Source organism: Bidens hawaiensis, unplaced genomic scaffold, assembly GCF_021521415.1.
Source record: "Bidens hawaiensis isolate Kalapana, Puna unplaced genomic scaffold, B.hawaiensis_p1.1 tig00028736_1, whole genome shotgun sequence".
Taxonomy (NCBI): Eukaryota; Viridiplantae; Streptophyta; class Magnoliopsida; order Asterales; family Asteraceae; genus Bidens; species Bidens hawaiensis.
Window position 1 is genome coordinate 118,117 of NW_027505128.1, and position 21,264 is coordinate 139,380.

The 21,264-nt window shown below is 35.3% G+C and overlaps 3 protein-coding genes across 3 annotated transcripts; 2 read left to right on the plus strand and 1 right to left on the minus strand.

Annotated features, from left to right (window-relative positions):
- Positions 1 to 1,416: 1,416 nt before the first annotated feature.
- LOC143610914 (uncharacterized) lies at positions 1,417 to 7,964 on the plus strand. The gene is made up of 6 exons (XM_077085263.1): positions 1,417 to 1,610; positions 1,687 to 1,959; positions 2,045 to 3,015; positions 6,163 to 6,576; positions 6,664 to 6,869; positions 7,671 to 7,964. The coding sequence occupies exons 1-6, from the start codon at positions 1,525 to 1,527 to the stop codon at positions 7,926 to 7,928; spliced, it is 2,208 nt and encodes a 735-aa protein (XP_076941378.1). The 5' UTR covers positions 1,417 to 1,524; the 3' UTR covers positions 7,929 to 7,964.
- A 451-nt stretch (positions 7,965 to 8,415) lies between these two features.
- LOC143610915 (non-specific lipid-transfer protein AP10-like) lies at positions 8,416 to 9,029 on the plus strand. Its single transcript, XM_077085264.1, has 2 exons — positions 8,416 to 8,770; positions 8,857 to 9,029. The coding sequence occupies exons 1-2, from the start codon at positions 8,433 to 8,435 to the stop codon at positions 8,861 to 8,863; spliced, it is 345 nt and encodes a 114-aa protein (XP_076941379.1). The 5' UTR covers positions 8,416 to 8,432; the 3' UTR covers positions 8,864 to 9,029.
- A 656-nt stretch (positions 9,030 to 9,685) lies between these two features.
- Positions 9,686 to 17,592, minus strand: LOC143610913 (uncharacterized). Its single transcript, XM_077085262.1, has 4 exons — positions 14,452 to 17,592; positions 13,727 to 13,986; positions 12,171 to 12,719; positions 9,686 to 12,068 (listed from the first exon to the last, which is right to left on the minus strand). The coding sequence occupies exons 1-4, from the start codon at positions 17,590 to 17,592 to the stop codon at positions 9,860 to 9,862; spliced, it is 6,159 nt and encodes a 2,052-aa protein (XP_076941377.1). The 3' UTR covers positions 9,686 to 9,859.
- Between the last annotated feature and the right edge of the window lie 3,672 nt (positions 17,593 to 21,264).

Here is a 21,264-nt window from a genome sequence, read left to right on the forward strand (position 1 = left end):
AATTATATTATACTTAAATATGATGTTTTAGAAAACGCTTAGCGCTAGTCGAATGGTGGGGGTAAAGACTCACAATTTGTAGGAATTAATCGAATTTGAATTTATATATTAATTTTCAATTTTGACCAACTAACGATTAATTGACGACTTGTCGATAAGGCACAAATCAGATACTAATCACCACATAATCAAATTTTTACAACCATAGTTAAAGCAATATGTAAATTAGTGTTATATTTTCTCATATCTCATCACAATATTACAAATTAAAGAAATAATAATTACCAGACAAAAAAATATAAATAATTTCTATTATAATATTAAATACTTTAACTCACCTATAATAAGAATTAAAAACAGATTTTAATATCCTTTATTATTTAATTATAGAAAAATTAAGTAAAGAGAAAATTTCTAAAATATCAACTTTTTAGAGAGTTATTTCAAATATGTCACCATAGAATTCAAATTCCATCTTTGTCCCTTTATTAATTGTTTCTTTACTAGCACGTCGTTGCCGAATCGCCTTTACATTAGAAGTTCGAGACGACATATTTCTTAACTCGTCGTCTCCCCGCCATGTTAGCTCAAAACTCGTCGTCTCACTATCATGTTTGCTCAAAACTCGTTGTCCCCTGCCATGTTAGCTCAAAACTGGTCGCATCCCCGCCATGTTAGCTTAAACATTAAATTTATTGGATTTTGTTATTTAAAAAGTTATATCTAAACAAGGTATACGTAAAATGATTTTCATGGTACACACTAGTTTTCTTAATCGTTTTATTATCCAAAATCCAGTATACAAGAATTTAAAAACCAATAAAATTAAATATATTTAAATATTTATTAAATTAGTTTAAGATCCATGCTTTTAGTAAAGATAAGGTAAAATTATTTTAGCTAACATAATGAGGAGACGACGAGTTTTGAGCTAATATAATTGGGAGACAGCGAATTTTGAGCTAACATGGCTGGGAGACGGCGAGTTAAAATACATATCGTCTCGAACTCCTAACGTAGAGGCGGCATCGAGTTAGTAAGGAAACAGATAAGGAATTTGAATGTTTTTTTTTGAACGATCAACTAAGTAACGTCGGGTACTCCAGACCATTGACTAAAGGTAGCCCGAGCCGATCACGAGTCCGGACAGACGAATTAAAATATTATAATTAGCATTAAAAATTGTTTACAAAATAGTGTTTGAATGCCTGACCAAACATCTCAAAAGCTTGTGATTGGCGCCTCCTCCTCCTCCATTCCCTTCCACATTCCTTGGTCAAATTCCATCTACCAATATCCATTCATTCCCTGTTTCCGATTATTATTATTATTATTCAACCCGATACGAATCATAAAAATTAGGTCAGATTTCAATCTTTTGTTACCGGTGATGGGTCAATTCGGTGTGTAATTCGGTCAAAATTGATAATTTTGTTGCTCGCATGTCTCTGTTTTGTTGCTTCAGTTCCAATTCACCCTTTTCATAAATTAAATAAATGAAGAAGCAACGGAATACCCTTCATCATGGATGCCGTTCTTGAAGTTTTATACCCGAATCTGTTGCTCTTTGTTTTGGGCTTTGGGTCTTTTCTATCCACCTGTTTGCTTAGGTATTTAAAAATACTATTCAATTTTGATATATATATTTTTGTTTGATAGACTGGTTATTGTTTTCTAATTAATCAGGTTTACAAGAAAGAGTGATTGGGTAGCCAATGATTTGATGGTTCCATTGACAGAACCCATGAAAGAAGAAGAAGAAGACTTTTTTGAGTTTTCTAGTGAAGAAGATGACATGGTGGATCAGAAAGAAGATGATGTAATTGAGTTTTCTTTTACCTTCAAGTTTCCAACGTTTGAAGAGTTTACTAAAAACTCAAAATTTGTTTCTGAGGTTTTATTGGAAGAAAGTGAAGCTGATACCAATTCGAATAAGTCTCCGGTTCTTGATTTTGAAGGGTTTGTTTTTTAAAACTTGTTACAATAACTGCTTATTAATTTATTTCTGGTTTGTTTTTATTGAAGATAAATTGTTTTTATGTAGGTGTGTTAATGATGATCAGAGGGAAGATGGTTTTGAAGATAAAAAATGTGTTGTTGAAAAGTTGATGGCTGATAGTTCAAGTTTAAAGGAGAATTTTGGGAAAGTTGATGAAAAAGATGAAGTTTTTACTTGTGAGGAAGAAAATTTGCAAAATGATAGATTTGAATCGGTAAATTTATCTTCCCATTCGTTTAATCTTCGTTCACCGAGTGATCTTCAGTCTGAAGACGGGTTTTTGTCAGATGAGATTAGCATTGCAGAAGTGGAGGAAAAATATGAAAAGTTTGATACTTTTGGGGATGAAAGTGTTTTCCCGTCTCCTGATTCGAACACGGATTCATTTGGCTCAAACAATCTTAGCTCATTAAGTGATGTTAATTCTAAAGACAGGTTGGTGTCAGATGAGACTGAGATTGCGGAGGAAAAAGATGAAAAGTTTGATGCTTTTGGTGACGAAAGTCTATTTTCCTCTCCGGATTCGAACACAGATTCATTCGGCTCAAACAATCTTAGTTCACCAACTTTTGACTCACACACTGAAGATGGATTTTTGTCGGATGCAGATTTCGAAGTAGAATTTGATGAAATTGATGAAAAAGAACATAGAGATTGGGCACAATCTGACTTCTTAACCGAGAAAGATTTTGGTTCAAAATCAAGAAATGGGAATGTGCATGAAAAGAATCTTTCAAGTGATGCTACAAACAAGTTGGAATCTTTATGGGAGCATCAGGAGTTAATTGATCAGTTACAAATGGAGATCAAGAAAGTTAAAGCTATTGGATTACCAACCATTTTTGAAGAATTGGAATCGCCTCCAAAGATCATGGAGGATTTGAAGCCATGGAAGATTGAAGAAGTGTACCAAAATGGTGGAGGGAAGATGAGTGAAGTTCACAAGTTTTATAAAAGTTATAGAGAAAGAATGCGCAAATTTGACATTTTCAGTTACCAGAAAATGTATACTATAGGTACCTTAATCCTTCTTTCTCTTTCTTAATATTTTATAAACATGTTATAATATATTAATAATAACTTGATTTTGCTAAACATTTTAAAACACTTACGCACAAATCACTTGTTAAGTAGATTATTACATTTTTAATGTTGATGAGAAGTCAAATCCAAATAAAGATATTTTATATTAAAGTTGCGGTTCTCATGTTAGCCAAATTAAGGTATAATGAGGATTTCACTTGTTTTCTTATCTAAACAAGAACATGTTACCCGAAAAACTTGTGATACAACGCGTGATGTGTTGCAGTATATCTTTCATGATATGTATAGTCGAAATAAAGTTTGAAAAGGAAGGGGAAAAGGGCCCATTTTATCTGGTTAGGTGGGGTTAAAGAGAAACACAAAAACTATGAAACTTTTCAGGTTGTAGGGTTAAAGAATGATGACTTATGAAATAAAAAAAGGTTATCTTTTTTTTTTCATTGTGGGGGGGGGGGGGGGGGGGGGGGGGGGACAAGAAGATGGTTTTGGGTCTTTTTCCATTAAGATATGATGTAAATAACTTTGGTGATCAACTTTATAGAAACAGAATAAAGATTAAAAAAGTTGGCATAGCCTGCAAACATATATTGTACTACCAAAAGCTTTAAAGGTGTGTCCTACTGAGTCAGTGGTAAGTGTTTGAGCCTTTTCTAGCAATGTTTGGTTTTGTGCTCAAATGAACCAAAAATCAAAATTTCTGTTTTTGAGTTTTTAAAAACCGTTCTGTTGGTTTGATTTTTTAGATTTATTTGGGCTTAATATTTTTGGGCTGGAAAACGTTAAATTAATATGATGATTGGGCCCAAATATTTTTCTTTATTAATAATAAATGCTTATTACGCATTTGGGCTAAAATATTTGGGTCGCACTATTTATTGTATTTTTCCAATTTACATAAAATTCAAACATGAAAGTGAAATACATTCAGTTGGTCTGGTTCCGTTTTTTCAATTTTAAAAACATGCAAAACCAAAACTGGAACTGAAACTAAAAGTTCGGTTTTTATGAAAACATAAAACCTAACCATCAGTTTTTGCTCGGGTTCGGTTATTTCAGTTCTGTTTTTCAGTTACACATTGTTTTTTTTGGTTTCATTCACACCCTCGAAGATGTGTTTTACCTTTTCTCTCACTGGTTAGCAGTGTATTTGTGGGGTTCCGGTTCTCACGTTAGAAAATCATATAAACTTGCTATTTTATATAAAGATATCATTTGTCATTGATCAAAGTACTCACATGACTAATTTGATTTATGGGGTGGGGGGACAAGACTGATGCCATCAAAAGCCCTAAATATGGTCTTGCATTCCTAATGGATTTGCACTCATTGAGGGATGTTGTTACCTTTTTCTTGAATTTTTAATATGCTTTTTTACATGAAACCAGAGTATCTTAATGTAATCTGCAAATTTTGACCCATTTTGTGTTTTTTTTTTCAGAAAGTCAGTAAAATCTGAAACTTTGCCAACATAATAATCCAACAACCAAAGATTTTAATAATAACTAAAGGGTTTTCAGTTTCATGCTTACTCAGTTCTCAAAGGGATTTCTTTTCTGTCTTGTTATTGTCAATCTAGATACTTTATTATATTACAATTGTTTCTTTAATGTCACTCATTACAGATCCCACAAAATCTTGTCTGGTACCTAGAGAGAGTTTATCTGAATGACACCTAGTCATGCTTTTTCACTTTGGATGGGATGTGTTATTCATACACCCTTTATAGGGTGTATATAAAAGACAAAATGTGTGTTAAAAGGGTGTATGAATATCAAAAAAGGGTTTGTGAATAACCTGCATACACCCTTACTAAAGGGTTTTCAGTTTCACGCTTACTCGGTTCTCAAAGGGATTTCTTTTTTGTCTTGTTATTGTCAATCTAGATACTTTATTATATTACAATTGTTTCTTTAATGTCACTCATTACAGATCCCACAAAATCTTGTCTGGTACCTAGAGAGAGTTTATCTGAATGACACCTAGTCATGCTTTTTCACTTTGGATGGGATGTGTTATTCATACACCCTTTATAGGGTGTATATAAAAGATAAATGTGTGTTAAAAGGGTGTGTGAATATCAAAAAAGGGTTTGTGAATAACCTGCATACACCCTTACTAAAGGGTTTTCAGTTTCATGCTTACTCAGTTCTCAAAGGGATTTCTTTTCTGTCTTGTTATTGTCAATCTAGATACTTTATTATATTACAATTGTTTCTTTAATGTCACTCATTACAGATAAAATCTTTGAGTGACAACTATCAGTATTCAGTAATAACCATCTATTCCCAGTAAAGTAAAATTTTATATTATGTTTATTTTGATGAGACCAGAATTAATTTTATATTATGCAAATTTTGACCTATTTTGAGTTTTTTTTTTTGTGAAAGTTAATAAAAACTGAAACTTGTACCAACATAAAAATGTAAGAACAAAACATGATTTTAATAATAATTAAAGGGTTTCTAGTATCATGCTTTCTCAGCTCTTAAAAGCATTTCTCTTTTGTCTTGTTATTGTATCTGGATACTTTATTGTATTATAGTTATTTCTTTAATGTCACTCATCAGAGATCCCACAAAATCTTGTCCGGTACCCAGAAAGACAGTTTACCTAAATGAAACCTAGTCATGGTTGTTATTTTTACTGTGGATAAATCTTTGACACTCACCAGAATAACCACCTTTTCACAGTAAAAAGTAAAAGTAAAAAAAAAATGAGTTTTTCTTGCCAGGGGTGTTCAAGATCGGTCCGGTTGGTTTTGGCGAAAACTTTGGGCTGAACCTCTAACTACGGTTTTGATGACAAACAAAATCATACGGGCTGAATGGGTCGGTTGGAGGTCAAACCGTTGGGGTTAGTGGTTTGAACCAGTTTGCCTAACTTATTATTAAAAATCGTTATGTAGTAAACCTAGCTTTAGCATTATTCTGGATCTTCAAATCACTGTAATTACTATAAAAATGCACATTTAAACAACCTTCTAATATCTTCTGATTGACTTTAAGAAGTCTACTTTAATCTTGCATAGCTAACCCAGCTTAATTAGCCATAGTCGAACATAACTACTTTTTGGGCAACAAAAAGCTTAATATTTTTATCTTTATTTGTGTAATATACAGGTTTCTTACAGTTGAAAGATCCTCCACACTCATCTTCAAGCTCAAAATTCTCAATTCCTGAAATTTCAACACTTTTTGGTCAAGCTTTCACCACCAGCAAAGGCAAAAAACATGAAAATGACCCAACAACCAAGTTCATCAAAGAACTACAAAATGATTTAGAAGTTGTGTATGTTGGTCAAATGTGTTTGTCATGGGAGATCCTACACTGGCAATACGAAAAGGCGTTGGATATATGGGAATCGGACTCACGTGGGATCTGCAGATTTAATGATATTGCAGGCGACTTTCAACAGTTTCAAGTGTTAATGCAAAGATTTATAGAGGATGAAGCTTTTCAAGGTCCAAGAATCCAAAATTATGTTAAGAACCGATGTGTGTTTCGCAATCTTCTTCAAGTTCCAGTTATTAGAGGTAAGACAGTGATTAGTTAAATCAGTTATATACTTTTTTGCAATTTGGGATTTTTTATTTGTTTATTTATGGTTGGTTGATTTGTAGATGATCATATGAAGAACAAGAAGGCAAGAAGTGATGAAGTTGTGTATGATATTACAAGTGACGCGTTGGTTGAGATTCTTGAAGAATCGATACGTATATTTTGGCGATTTGTTCGTGCGGATAAGTATAAACGACAAACACCTGTTGAGTTTCAGAGACCCGAGGACTCACAGTTATACTTGGATCTTCAAAAAGATTTACACAAGGTTTGTTCTTTCGATTTTTTGACACAAATTTATGTGCGTTCTAAAAGGTTTTCTTCAAGCATAAAGGGCATGCATGGGTTGGTTTTTGGCTCAAACCAAACTAAAAACCAAAAAATCGGTTTTCGAGTATTTAAAATCCGTTTGGTTATGGTTTTTTGGGTTTTATAAAAGCGCTTGAGCATTTTGGGCTGAGATAAAGAAGCCCAAAACAGTGAATTCTGTTTTTTTATTAATTAATAATTAAATGATTATCACGCATGTTGATCAAAAATATTTGGCTACACCACCATTAATTTTTTATAAATTACCTCAAATTGGTTTGGTTTGATTTGGTTCAGTTCTAGTCGGTTCAGTACCGTTTTTTCTGGTTTTTATTAATAGCAAAATCAAAGCCAAGTTAAAAAGAAAAAAAAAAGGTTTCTTAGAAAACATATAACCACAACGTTGGCTTTTTTTTTGTTGGGTTATGTCGGCCATTCCTTTTACGGCTCGCTTTGGTTTTGTGCACGCTCCAACGCTTAAAATCCTTCTAGTGGAGATTTTTGGTTAAAATCCTACTTTCACTGGTTTCTGCCTTAGTCCCATTAAACGTAGCGCAAGTTGTGTTTTGTCTGATTCTATTGGTTATCAGGGTACTTGTGGGGTATTTTGAGTTTCATGGTAACGGGTTAATTACAGCACCAAAAAGAAAAAAAAAAGTATTTTTTTAACCAAAACAAGAACCGATATGAAAAACGAATCTCGAACATAATAAAGTTTGGATCTTGTTTAGAATTTAACATGTGTGTGATGAATGTGCAGAAGGAAAAGAAGTTGAAAGAGCAACTGAGAAGTGGGAATTGCATACTAAAGAAGTTAAGGAGTTGCAAGGAAGATGAGACAGAAGATCAAGTGCTTTATTTCTTTAGTCAAGTGGATATGAAGTTAGTGTCAAGGGTGCTTCAAATGTCTAGGCTTACGAGTGATCAGTTAATCTGGTGTCATAATAAAATAAGCAAAGTTAGTTTTCTGAACAATAAGATTCATGTAGAGCCTTCATTTTTGCTCTTTCCTTGCTAATGTTCGTTTTTTTGACAACGTTTTTAGCACCATAATGATAATCTTTAATGCTGTTTTAATGGTGCCAAGCTATTCATGTTAACTTTTGCTAAACTATTGATTCACAACTCATATCTATTTGTTAGTTATAATGAGAGGCTGGATGTTACAATTTTCACATGATCCGTTTTGACACGACATCCAAACTCCCAACCATGATATCTAAAACTGCCACCAACTCACCAACACCAAGCGGTACATTCATGAATACATGATGCAAGAAATGACCGACTGACGTTACAAATAGTTGGAAAACATATCTTCAAAACGTACTATAATTAGAAGCCCTAATTCAAAATGTTGAAGAGGTGGAGTTTGAACATACACTTGTCATATAACCTTTGTGTTACGTGCCAAACACATCGATCTCATGCATAACCCCCCCCCCCCCCCCTTCCTATTCCTATATATAGCCCACATCAACCAAGCCATCATCAAACAACATTCACACACATATAACCAAACATGAAAGGACCAGTGGCTCTAGCAGTGTTAGCAATGATAGTGATGGCTCTAGCCATGGTGCACCCAAGTGAAGCCCTTAGCTGCGGTGATGTTACTGGCATGCTCTCACCATGCGTAAGCTACTTGCAGTCTGGTGGTTCGGTGACAAACAAGTGTTGTGACGGAGCCAAGAAGCTTCAAGGTGCCATCAAGAGCAAAGCGGATAGGCAAACGGCTTGCAACTGTGCTAAACAAGCCGCCGGCCGGCTAAAGGTTCAGCCAGGCTATGCCAGTAGCCTTCCAGGAAAGTGTGGCATCTCCACCAGTATTCCTATTAATCCTGGAGTCAACTGTAACAAGTGAGTGGCTAGAATTATTATATTACATATTTGTCTAGTTAAATGTTTTGAATGACTAAATATATGTTGTTTTATTTATGGTGCAGTGTTTGAGGTGGCTGGATGAGTTGCTGGAATAATAAATAAGGATAGATGTATTTCCGGTGGAATAAATTATAAATGTGTTAGTTTCCATAAATAATAATAATAATATGTATGCATGTAGTGTCCATGGCTTTATGGACACATATGTTATAAATAAAATTGTGTCATTCTCGATCCCTCTTTTAAGTTTTTTTTATAGCATCGGCATTTAATTTGCATACTTCAACCGTCTTCATTGTTATTTCGTTAAATTTCTAGTTATAAAGAGAGTGCGGATCATATACGAAAGTGAAAATGACGAAATAAGTCTTAATTAATAACAAATCAGTATTGGTTCATCAGATTCACTAACTTGCGATTCAAAGTCCGAAACTACACACAATAAATCGGGTCATCAAAGTTTGTTATATCAAGGATGCTAGTGCATACATGATATATAGTCGGTGACGCACGGATTGATTGTTGTTCGACTATGGTCTTGACAAGTAAATACGCCAAAACCAATACCAAGCAATTACATGTTGATGAAGAGCAAGATTGTTGCACAATATGCAAACACTCGTGTAGCATATGTTGATGTTTCAAGACAATCGACAAAACAATTAGAAGATCAAACAAATCAAACAAGTTAATTACAAGAACTTACAATCAAATACAAAGACCATTAAATACAATTGCAAAATGCTAATGCTAAGAGATATTGATCACTAAACAGGTTTATGTATTTATGTAAGTGTATAAAAACAATCTCTTATAGAAACAAATCAATTTTTAAGATTTTTTTTTAATTAATGTATAATTTTTGTATAATGTAGAATATATTACAAAAAAAAATGGTCTTCTCACGTTTTAACAAATTCGAGATCACCATTACAATGTCTCACTGTATCAGTAAATTAATAAAGCAAAATAATAGCCTTCTGCTGTATTACTTTGCAAGTGTTGAAGAACAAAACAAGAAACATGAATTACTATCAAATTGTAACAATAAGAATATAAATTTTCTTACCTCAGTAGAAAATAAGGGTCAAAACCATCCCACACCGCCACATCACCGCTAGCAGACTCACCAGCCAATCCATCATGTAATCTAACCACCGATAAAAACAGATTACTAATCATCGGGTTACCAAGAAACGGTTTAATCCCATCTCCAAGACCAGATACGTCTATCTCCAAAGGCCCGCGGTTGACCGATCTTCCTTTAAAAATACACCGAGAAATCGCGTAGACACCGAGAAGATTCGAATAAACGGGCAAAAACGCATCTTTATGGTTACCCAAACCACCAACCCAGTTGACCTTTTTCTTATGGTCAACTGCAAATGACACCAATCGTGTGAAGAATTTTTTTCGCCATTCAAGTAAGAAATCAATTGATAAAGATTCCGATACCGGAATCTTTTCAAGATGAGAACAACATATTTGACAAAGAAGTAATTTTTCTTCATGATGATTATCAATCTCCTTATCAAAAACCCGTCTCACAAGATCCCTGTTTGACCCGATACCATTTGAAACACTTAGCACCCAATTACAAAGATTGTCAAAGTAGTCAACCCAATGACCAAACATTAACGATAAATGATCGAAACTTAATATTATCACTTTGTCCACTTGGCTTGGGATTACCGAATTCGTTTCTGAAGTGAAAAACTTTTGAACATCAACTGCAAGCTTGCTTCTAAGCGAAACATCCTCGTCTTCTAGAAGCTTTATGCAAGTTGACCACATTTCAAGTGTTCTAGAAGCTTGTTGACCAATAAAGTCTGATGGGGTTGTGTCAAGTGTCACGTGTTGACCGATAAATTCAACCGGTTGAAGCAGGCCAGATGCGATTACCGACTCGGCTGCTGCTTTGCGTATGTTGACTGGCTCGGATGCGTCAGCATGCTGTTTGACCAAGTCAACGTAGTAACCGATGCAGTCATACACTTTGGTTGTTAAATTGGCTACGTGATCAAATTGGCTCGTGAACATAACTGAAAACTGTTTGACGCAAACTGCCATGCAGCATAATATTGTTTCCCGTGTTTTAACGTGTCGGGTGAGTTTATATAACGAAACCAACTTATCCCAAAAAAGGGATAACGAATCGAAATCTATGTTACCAACAAATCGGGTTTCCACGATTAGTGATTTTTGAAAATTAAGCTGATTCCATGTGAAAAGAATCTTTAAAATCAAACAAATGCATCTGTGATTCTTTTCTTGAAATAAAAGCTTCTCCATCTCGGCTTGAAGATTAAGATTAATCCAGTTTTTCAAACCGCTCGTATCGTTTATATGATCGTTTAATTCAGCAGATTTAATAAACAACAGAAGCCATTTAAATGTTGTGATACGAACCTCGTATGACGCATCTGACATGGACCGAATCAAATGCTCCTGGAACCCGGTAAAACAGTTACTCAATGAAGGATTGTGTTTCGCTGACACAGGTGTAAAAACATCATTTTTATCGGTATCTTTTGATGTTTGGAAAACACAGTTGAAATATGAAGTTGCTGCTTGTTTCCGACATTCAGCTACTGTCGGATCATAATAAGGCAACCTTTTAGAAGCTTCTAGATCCAAGCACTCTGAAGATAACTCCCAAAGAAGCTTATAAACACCATCAAAACTTTTACTTTCCTGGCACGTTCGCGAAATATCGAGCATAGCATCAAGGACTTTTAAGAAACCCGTGTTGAGTGTTGGACACGAGCACAAACTCGCGCTTCCGATCCACGAACGTGCAGAGAGGACTTTGTTCAACTCGTTTAAAATCTGGTCTTTCTTTGAGGAATCAGTTAAGTTTCTAACATTGGTATCTAGAAGAGCGATTAACTGTAATAACAACCCGTGAATCATATTTGAAGAAGTTAAGTTTATTCTCGAAGGCAACTCGGTTGCGATGTTTAAAACAATGAGTTGAAGTTTTTCATTGGATATCAGGCCCGTTAAGGCCCGTGAAGCGAGAACACGGACCCGAAGGTTGCTTTGTGTTGAGCATTTTCTGATGAATGGCATGAATAGAAATGGGTCTAATAAGTCTCTGGTTTCGCTTGCAATTGTTGATGGTTTGAGTCTTGATAAGAGCATTAACATGGGACATAAGCTCGGGTGCACCGCCTTGGCTAGGTTTGACCCTACGTGTTCGGATGATCCGGTTGTTAGCAACTCAGTGGCAATTTTGAGTTCGCTGTACAAGAACGGATGCAATGACGGGTACCTTCAAAACAAAAATAGTTAAAGTTTGTTAAAAAAATGGGGTGCGTTTAATCTCAAACAAGCCAAATAAAAAAACTCAAACAAAAATACAACTTTCAAATACCTATGAAAAAACTCAAGACCGGTCAACGCACGTCTGGCAGATTCTCGTTTCTGCACATTAAGAAACCCGACCATTCTCCGAACCAAAGCCGTGTAAGCAAGACACGCACCGTTTCTAACTTCCCAATAAGGCGAAGAAAACGAGCGTATAGCAACAATTATAGCCTCAGCAGCAAAACCAGAGGTATCTGTTGCAAGATTCGTATCATTAAATGCTACCCGTAGCACATTAAACGCATGCACTGTTGGAATAACACCTTCATCCCGAATCTTTGAGTTCACTTTACAATCACCATTTGTTCGTGTATCGTGTTTTAAATTTGTTTTTGTCTCGGTTTGATGCATCATGGATTTGTTGGCTACATCAATTAACCAACGTAGGGCCCGCGGGAGAAGTCGTTTTGGTGTGCCTTCGGGTTCTGAAAGAAAAAAGGCGATAAACGCAGCGGGAATACCTGCACTTCTTCTTAATAAGTCATCAACTGTTTGGTCTTTAGCAACAGTTCTTTCCATTAACTGTTCCATCCAAGATTCAGTTAATTTGCCGAGTCTGGAATGTTGACAAAGTTAAGTTATCAGTGTAAGTAGTTAATTTTATAAACAGCATATATCATGAACGAAATAGTAGTGTAAGAACTTACAGTTAACCGAACCAAACAGAATTCAGTATGGTTCAAACTGAGCTGGTTAACCGAATAACTGAATTCAAACCCTAAATTGGTTATTCGGCTACAGACTTACAGTTACAGCTCCCAAATTGATTAAACTGAATAAGCAAATCTCTTAATCGGGTTAAATGGTTTATTCGTTTAACTGAAATTAGCATTTGCAAAATTGATAACTGAACTGAATAGTAGAACAAGAACTTGGTTCGGTTTTTCGGTTTCAGTTTGGTTTGGTTTGGTTTAGTCTTTTTCAAACCGAATGATGAACACACCTAATACAAAATTCTCGATCTTGGGTTTGGTCTAAATCTACTAATTGGTTTAAACGGTTTATTCAAATTAACCGAATTCAGCATTTCGTAAAACCAGTAACCAAACCGAATAGCAGAACAAATTCAGTTGGGTTGTTCCGGTTTCAATTCAGTTTGGTTTTCGATTTAGTCGGATGAACACACCTAACATTAATTCACGGACTTAGGTTTTGTCTAAACGGGTTGTGTTTGGGTTGACCATGGCTGACCTGTTTAACCCATATATTTAAAAAAAAAGTGTTTTTGTATCATAACTTAATTTGGTTGGGTATTACATGACATAAGTTAAAAATTAAAAGAGAAATTGACATTGGCCTTTTTTAATTAAAAGTAACTATTTTTAATTTCTATACATTTGTAATTTTGGTTAAAAATTTATAATTTTTGAGTATGAACATGTGAATAATTTCGGGTCAAACAAGTCTTGTTCGTGTCAACCCACGAATACTCACGTCATGTTTGGTTCACGTGTCTGGCATGGTTTACAAGTTTGGGTCGAACTTTTGACCCACGACCATGACCCATTAAACACACTTAATAAACACAACAGTTTTCCAAGTTCAACTGACAGTAAAACAAACCTTGGATTGTCAGAGCAAAGTAACCGATTGCATAAAGCAGAAAACCCTGCCCGAGTCTTATCAATCGCACCATTATGTTTCATTTTCATGAGGACTTCAAGAAAGTGGGTCCCAATAGTCTCTAGTTGTTTGAAGTCAAGAACAACATTATCAGTCATGCTGACATCACCATTTGAATCAGATGACAGGCCACATTCTGTTAAGATGTCTGATTTGGGCAATGGAACTTTCCTTATAATGGTTCCTAGAAGGAGACTCACCTAAAATAACAAAATAAAAAGCTTTCAAATTAAGGGTTGTTTAGATATGAGTTAAAAAGTGGTAATGTGAGATTAAATAACCACAATTAGATAACCAACTGTAACAAAAACTGAAAACTGATTTAACTTATATGTGGACAATATTTCATATTTATCTTGCAAGTTAATTTTGTTCATTTACGACTCTTAGCATATTCATTTAAATTTTTCTGGGCCTATTACAGTTTAGCCTAGCTTTATTAACTTTTTAGGTCCAATACATTGTTGTTCACATTTATTTTAATCAACTTTAGCTCAATTATGTCTGTTCATTTAGGTTCATGAACCGTTCGTTTATACTGTTAATGAACGAACATAAACAACAAAAACAAGAAAAGCCCGTTCCTTCAATATTCGTCTCCGATTGTTTGTTCGGTTAAAGTTAAAGGAATGAACACGAACATATTAAAAAAACATAGGATGTACCTCTTTCATTGCAAGCCAACAACCAACCATAACAACCTGAGCAGACGGGCCCACATCCTGCACCAGCTTTGAACATGTTTCCTTTTCTGATTCAGGTACACACGGGTCCACGTCAGCACTCGTTTCCCACATGTAAGAATCATCATCAATAAGATCCTCCACATCATCAGGCAAATGCCAAGCATCAGCCGACACCACAGAAAGTGCCATTACTGTAATTCTAGTAACTAACTCAAGAAGCTTCTCGAGTGCACGTTTCATACCAATAACATTATCCAACACAATATTCGAATTCCAATCGAGTTCTTCAAACATATAACGAAGCGTAAGCAACACACCATGAACAAAACTGGTCTTACACGCATCAGAAAGATCTTTTTCTCCCATTTCAACAGACGCACGCAGCCAATCAACAAGCGATGTCACATATTCTACAACAGCAAAATCTAATGTTGGTTTTTGTAAAACATAATTACTTGACGGTTTAACAACCCAACCAAGGTCCAAAACATATTTCCTAAAAATGAGACGCATCGTTAATGCTCCAGCATCACTTTCTCTAACGCGAGGACTACAAACTAGATCCTTAGCCCAAATGAGTACTTCTTTGACCATGTCGGTGGTCAACATTCCAGGAAGTGGGGTCGGGAAATGAAGTAGGATGTGAAAAGAATTCTCCCTAAGTCGATCCCAGCTGTCAACAATCGAGCTAACAAGTAATAAAGTTGCTTCGGGTGATGTAAACGCTGCATCATATGGAGTGATGTTAACTAACATAGTTTCAGTTAAAGATTCTTGAACAATCGACCAAGTATTGTTCATAACTAATATGAGATCCATTGCCATTATTTTCCTCTCATATGGAGCCGAAGGGTAGCATGAGAAAAACAAAAAGCTACTTAACCACTTCATAAAACTAAAAAGATCATCGGCTCGTTTGAAACTAACATCCTCGGTTTTGTTAAAAGGTTGCCAGTTTCTTTGCTTTAGTTGTCTCTCTAAAGCGGTCCGAACTCGATTAAAAAACTTTCTAAACAAACTGGTCAACTTCATTTGAAAAGAAGTTGAAGAGCACCTCATGTTTAAAGGCATTGCTTCTTTCATCATACTTAGCTCTAAAAAAGACGGTAAGCTAGCTGTTTTAGGGTTTAAAAACAACGACTCAATTGCATCTGTGCGAAGTGACTCGTCAACATGAGTCAGTGCTAACATGAGCCACTTCACAAGAACTTTGACCTTTATACCCTTTACACAAAGAAGAGCATATTCACCATTCTCAAACCTATCAACATCACCTTCGATTAAAGCAAGCGAACGAGAAACTTTGAGCAAAGAAACCAAAACCGCCACTTTCTTTTCAACTTTGAGATTCATATTTGTACCATAAACATCTGAATAAGAAATAAATGAACTTTCTTCAACCGGACTGATGGAGATAAACGCAAGCATTGGGAATATACTGTCGACATCCACTTCAAGAATCACCGGAAACGCATACGTGTTCAAATTTGACCTTAATTTTGAGTTTCCAGAAGCAAGCCCGTGCATAAATGGAGGCAAACAAACCTTTCTATAATTAACATACCCGTTTTCAACACCATCACTACTCCAAAACTCATCACGCAAACACTCAAGAAAACATTTCAAAAAATTTGTGGCAGCACAACATACATCATCGTCAATGTATGCCCATGTTGTCTCAAACATCAAATCAGGGCTCATGTCTAAAATCGTCTTTGCACCTAATCGTTTTGTAAGCGAAGCTAATGGCACATATCTACCCTTACATCGTGCACCCATACGAAGCAGAGAATACACAATCTTCTTTAACAACAACTGAATTCTCTCCTTTCCATCTGTTGAAGGGAGACTAGATTGTATATCTAAAAAAATGTCAAAAATCAAATGCACTTGTTTGACCGTTTGACTCAACGGATCATCCAAGTTATTCCATATAATCCTCAATATCCTCCCACCTATATCATCTGAAACATGATCATATTCTTTATTGGGACTCGTTTGTATCAATGTTTTTATCTGTTGCAGACAGATCTGCATCACAGTCAACGCATGAAAGTTAAAGTGACTATCCGTAGGATTCTCACAATACTTACATAATTCAGGCAAAATCCCATCGTAAAGTATCGTCTGACCTAATACTTCACCCTCCTCACAAACGACTACAAAAGGAGTATTAAGTAACTTTCTAGGTACCGAAGTAAGTATCCCTCTAATCAAACAAAGCCTAGTGAGTAGAGAAAACTCTTCAATCTCTGAAAACAGATTCCCTTCATACGGAATCTTCTTGACCACGTCTTGAAACTTTTTACTAAAACTTAAACCACGACGAAACATACCTTCCATGAAGGCCAGCCCAAGCTCTTCCGGACAAAGGCACACTTGTAACGCGGCACAGAAAGTCACACCCGCAGCCACAAAGCAGTCTCTCGAAAAGGCCTCGGATTTCAAAACGCTCAAAACTGTAGTCAGAACCATCCCCGTGAAATTACCGAAAGCACTAAAGTTGTCCGGGCAGCGCTGCAGCAGGTAATAAACACAAGACAGCGCCTCCTGACACTGCTCCATCACCAGCGGAGACGGCCTAGAACAAGCATTCACCTCCGAAACGACACTATCCAAGCTGGAAACAGCATCCAATCCGATCAACAGTGCGCATTCCTCCACCACCTGCACTAAATAACCAAGCTTGGGAGAGCTCATGACGGATAAACCTACGCGCGAGACGCAAAACCTCTTCCTGTTTGCATCGGCATTGGCATACTCCTGACAGAGGGAGCGAATAATAACGGAGTGGCGATCTGTGGTCTTGCAGAGGACCGAAAGGAGGGTTCGATGCAAGGGGACGGAGTTCTCGAGAAAGAGGATTTGGAGGTAAAGCCTGGAGGCGTGAGTAACGAGGGGCTGGTCGGCGGTCTTGAGGAGGTCGGTGAAGGCGTTGGCGAGCTTCTTGGCGTGGTTGAGTTGCGAGTAGGTTGAAGTGAGGGAGACGAGCTCCTTGAGTAGCGAGTAGAACGGAATTGTGGGATGATTCGCGACTGATTCTTTGTAGTAGCTTGGGAACACGATGGCGCTGTATGTGTACCGGTGCCGGTGTTGTAACGCTCGCCATTTCGCAGACATGATTTTGCCAACTACGAAATCAGGGTTTTTGCTTCACTATTCTCTTCTTTTATTTTTTTTAATTAATTTACTAGTAGTGTTTGTTTTCATAGATTTACGATTTGGAGTGTTTGGTTCAACTATTAAATGGGACAGCTTACGACGTTCAGTAAGAGATAGGTTTCTATAGAGGTTTAATGGTGTTATCGTCACTGTTTTAAAAACCGGTTCAAACGACCTTAATGGTGTTATCGTCACTGTTTTAAAAACCGGTTCAAACCGGTCGGTTGAACCAGTTAAACCGGATTTCATACAGCAGGCCCGTATTTTGAGTCTGGTATTTTTGACCGGTTTGCTAAAACATCGTATCGACGGCTTTTGTCTAAAATACCGGTTTTTACCGGCAAACCGATTTTAAGCCCGAGAAATCTTTGATATTTACGGTCCATATTTTTTCAAAATTACTTTTAACCCAACAATTAACATTCAACTTTAAAATTGTTTTATTTTTAAAGTTGAGTGCTTTTGCATTAGTTTTTTAATGTGCATTAACTTTTGGATTATTTTTTGTATTAGAAATAATTTAGATTTGGGAGTAATTTTGGATTGAAGATACATTTTTAGAAAATTATAGGGTAAACTATTCAAGCGGTTAAACCTCCCGATATAACACGGTTCAACTGGTTGTACCATTTTTTAGCCTAATCCAGTACAAATAAAATACCGGTTTTTAAAACATTGGTTATAGCCTCCTATATATATATATATATATATATATAGGGGAAGGATCAAGAGAGAACTCATATTTTGGGAGAGAACTAGAAAACTCCTAACACTAGGGTTATAATTGTAAATTTGGTTTTCCATTAGGTGTTAATAATCGGATTTATTTGTGTCACCTTCCTCCATCAGATGGACTTTACCTAACAACCTACAAATTGTGAATCAACACATCTTGATGATTTAGAACCCTAAATCATTGAATATCGATCTTCTATTTGTGTGTAATTACGCATATACAACCGTTAATCGTGTCTCCAACTTTGATTTCAACCATTGAACATAACAATTGAAGATATATCTTTCTTATTCATGTGTATTTTTACTAATTTTCATTGTTTCCTTGTTAAATTGATCATATATTGCTTTATCTGAAGTTTTACAATCAATAATCGTACTGTAAGTTCAGAATTTGATGATTATAGGTCAAAAACGGTTGAATTTGTTAATTCTAGGTCAAAAACGACCAGAATTTGATGATTATATGTAAAAAACGACTACTAATATAAGAAATAAACATAATTGGTTGGCTTCATGTGTTGATTTGATAGTTTAATTGATTAATTACAAATTAATAGATTATAAGGATATAAATGAATATTAAAACTGGGTAATAATGTGTCATACGGAGTATTGCATATGTGCAATACTGTTAATACTACATATGTGTAATATTGTTAGTGTTACATACAAGTAATAATAAAAGAAAAAAGAAATACCATGATATGCATTATTGTATTGTTATATGTGTGTAAAACATGGTATTACATATGTCTAATACAGAGTTTTGAGTATTGCATATGTGTATTACTATTATTGTTACATATTTGTAATAAATAAAAAAGAAATATCCTAACATATGCGAGACATTTGCAGACTTAATGTCAAATTATGACACTTCTACCATAATCTTATTGCAGTATGCTTGTCTTGTAAAACAAAGTGACATCTTGCTCCATGTAATGCATATAAGTAATATAATGTTTTATGTACTACACATATGTAATATAATGGAGTATACATTACATTAACTAGGGATGTTCAATTACCGGGTTAGACCTGTGAACCTTGTTTACAAAAAACCGTGTAAAATAATCTGTATTAGAAACAAGTCTGGTTCTGATTATGGTTTTCATCAACAATTGAGAAACGATATGGTTTGTGTATGTACTTAGCGAAACAGGTACAGACATGTGAACACGTGAAAATCAATTGAATGATGTTCTTTATCTGCTATGATGAAGAGGTTAGATAGGAAAATAATCTAATTAACTACTGTCATATTTATTTTCATATTTACTTGAATGATGTCTTTACTAGCTATCATTTTACAATTGTTATACTAATTTTGTTTTTTTTGGGCACTGGGCGGTTTCATGTTGGATTCTTATAGGATCAAGGAAGCCTGTTGTAATCAGGTCAAGATATGTCCAGTTCATACTTAATCAAGATAGAGCAAGGCAACCGATCATGAAACCACACCGCGAGAAGGTCCATATTGTGAAAGAAGCTGATGTTGCTGCAGTTGATGCCACTGTAACTAGGTCACCGTCCGATCATGTTGTCGACCATTATGTCATACAATCGGACCGCATTGTGATTTCGTACCTTTTACATTGCGTATACGCATTACATTGTTACATATACTCGGTAAATGCGTATTACACGTGTGTTCATATTATACCTTAAAAACATTGTTATTAATGTCGATCTGTCGACTATTGAAACCTATATGAATGTAATACATGTGCGTATTTGAGTGTTATCCTTGTGTTTTAAACATTGCGTTGTGCGCTACACACATATGCAAACTCTAGTGTCATATGGTGTATTACTGTGTGATATATATAGTTTACGCATTGTTTTGATATATACATGGTCATACTGCAGTACGCATGTGCCACTCAGTTTTATACACATGTTACAGGCGTGTAGTCATATCTTTGTGTATGTGTTTATATACTGTGTACAATCTGTTATATTTTTCTATCTACAAACACTTCGCTTTACATATATACACAACTTTTTGAGTTTTATCTACATTTTTTAAACATCATGTGTACCCTGTATTCTAAAATCCTCATCCAGCCTTATATGTTCGTGTTACACTTATACATTATATGTTTTACATACATCGCTGAACATTCTATACATGTCTATTGTTTATACCTTACGCATATGCATAACGTACATGTAACGTTTAATCTGTTTTTAATTCAAGTAACAATACACCATTAATGCATAAAATGTTTAACGCGTGTGTCAATCATATGCTACTAGTTTAGGTCTTTAATATCCACACACTTGTATCAAAGAAACATACATAATAACACATAACATACACATTCATCCATATCGATCAACCGTTTTCATTCAAGTGCATGTATCAAACAAACAAGCATTCATGTCAAACTGATTGGCATTATCATAAATTACCTAACGCCTTATGCTTTTACAAAACGGTTATTTATTTCATTCATAATGATCAACTATTATCCATCAAAACCCTTAAACAGGACATTTTTAACCATTAACTTTTTTTAGTTTTTGCTTTCCAAATCTCTAGCATCTTACAACATATGCTTCTTGATAGTTTTGGCGAGCTATGTATTTCATCCGAAGAATATTGATTTGTTCAACCATCCTAACATCATCCGTGCTGAAATCAAAATCAACCTAGTTGCTTCCTTTATAGCACCGCATGTGCTGCATCGTGAATATCCGACAAATCGTGACATTATCTGCCCATGGTAACTTCATTTTCCTTGGCCTTTCTGAACTCGCAGCTTCCACCTTCGGGTGTCCAACTAATTTATGTAATTGGAAAATATGTTAGTTTGTGTAAACAAGTAAAAAAACAACCATTATAACAAACATATATGACGAGAATATGTATTACTAATTTATTACACA

What these genes read in the sequence shown, in the direction of transcription:
- LOC143610914 (XM_077085263.1), top strand. Translation starts at nt 1,525, where the DNA reads ATGGATGCCGTTCTTGAAGTTTTATACCCGAATCTGTTGCTCTTTGTT. An exon ending in CCGGTTCTTGATTTTGAAGG is followed by an intron (nt 1,960 to 2,044) that starts GTTTGTTTTTTA and finishes GTTTTTATGTAG; the next exon opens with GTGTGTTAATGATGATCAGA. An exon ending in TTCAAAAAGATTTACACAAG is followed by an intron (nt 6,870 to 7,670) that starts GTTTGTTCTTTC and finishes ATGAATGTGCAG; the next exon opens with AAGGAAAAGAAGTTGAAAGA.
- LOC143610915 (XM_077085264.1), top strand. Translation starts at nt 8,433, where the DNA reads ATGAAAGGACCAGTGGCTCTAGCAGTGTTAGCAATGATAGTGATGGCT.
- LOC143610913 (XM_077085262.1), bottom strand. Translation starts at nt 17,592, where the DNA reads ATGTCTGCGAAATGGCGAGCGTTACAACACCGGCACCGGTACACATAC. An exon ending in GTTGGCTTGCAATGAAAGAG is followed by an intron (nt 13,987 to 14,451) that starts GTACATCCTATG and finishes TTGTTATTTTAG; the next exon opens with GTGAGTCTCCTTCTAGGAAC. An exon ending in GGTCTTGAGTTTTTTCATAG is followed by an intron (nt 12,069 to 12,170) that starts GTATTTGAAAGT and finishes TTTGTTTTGAAG; the next exon opens with GTACCCGTCATTGCATCCGT.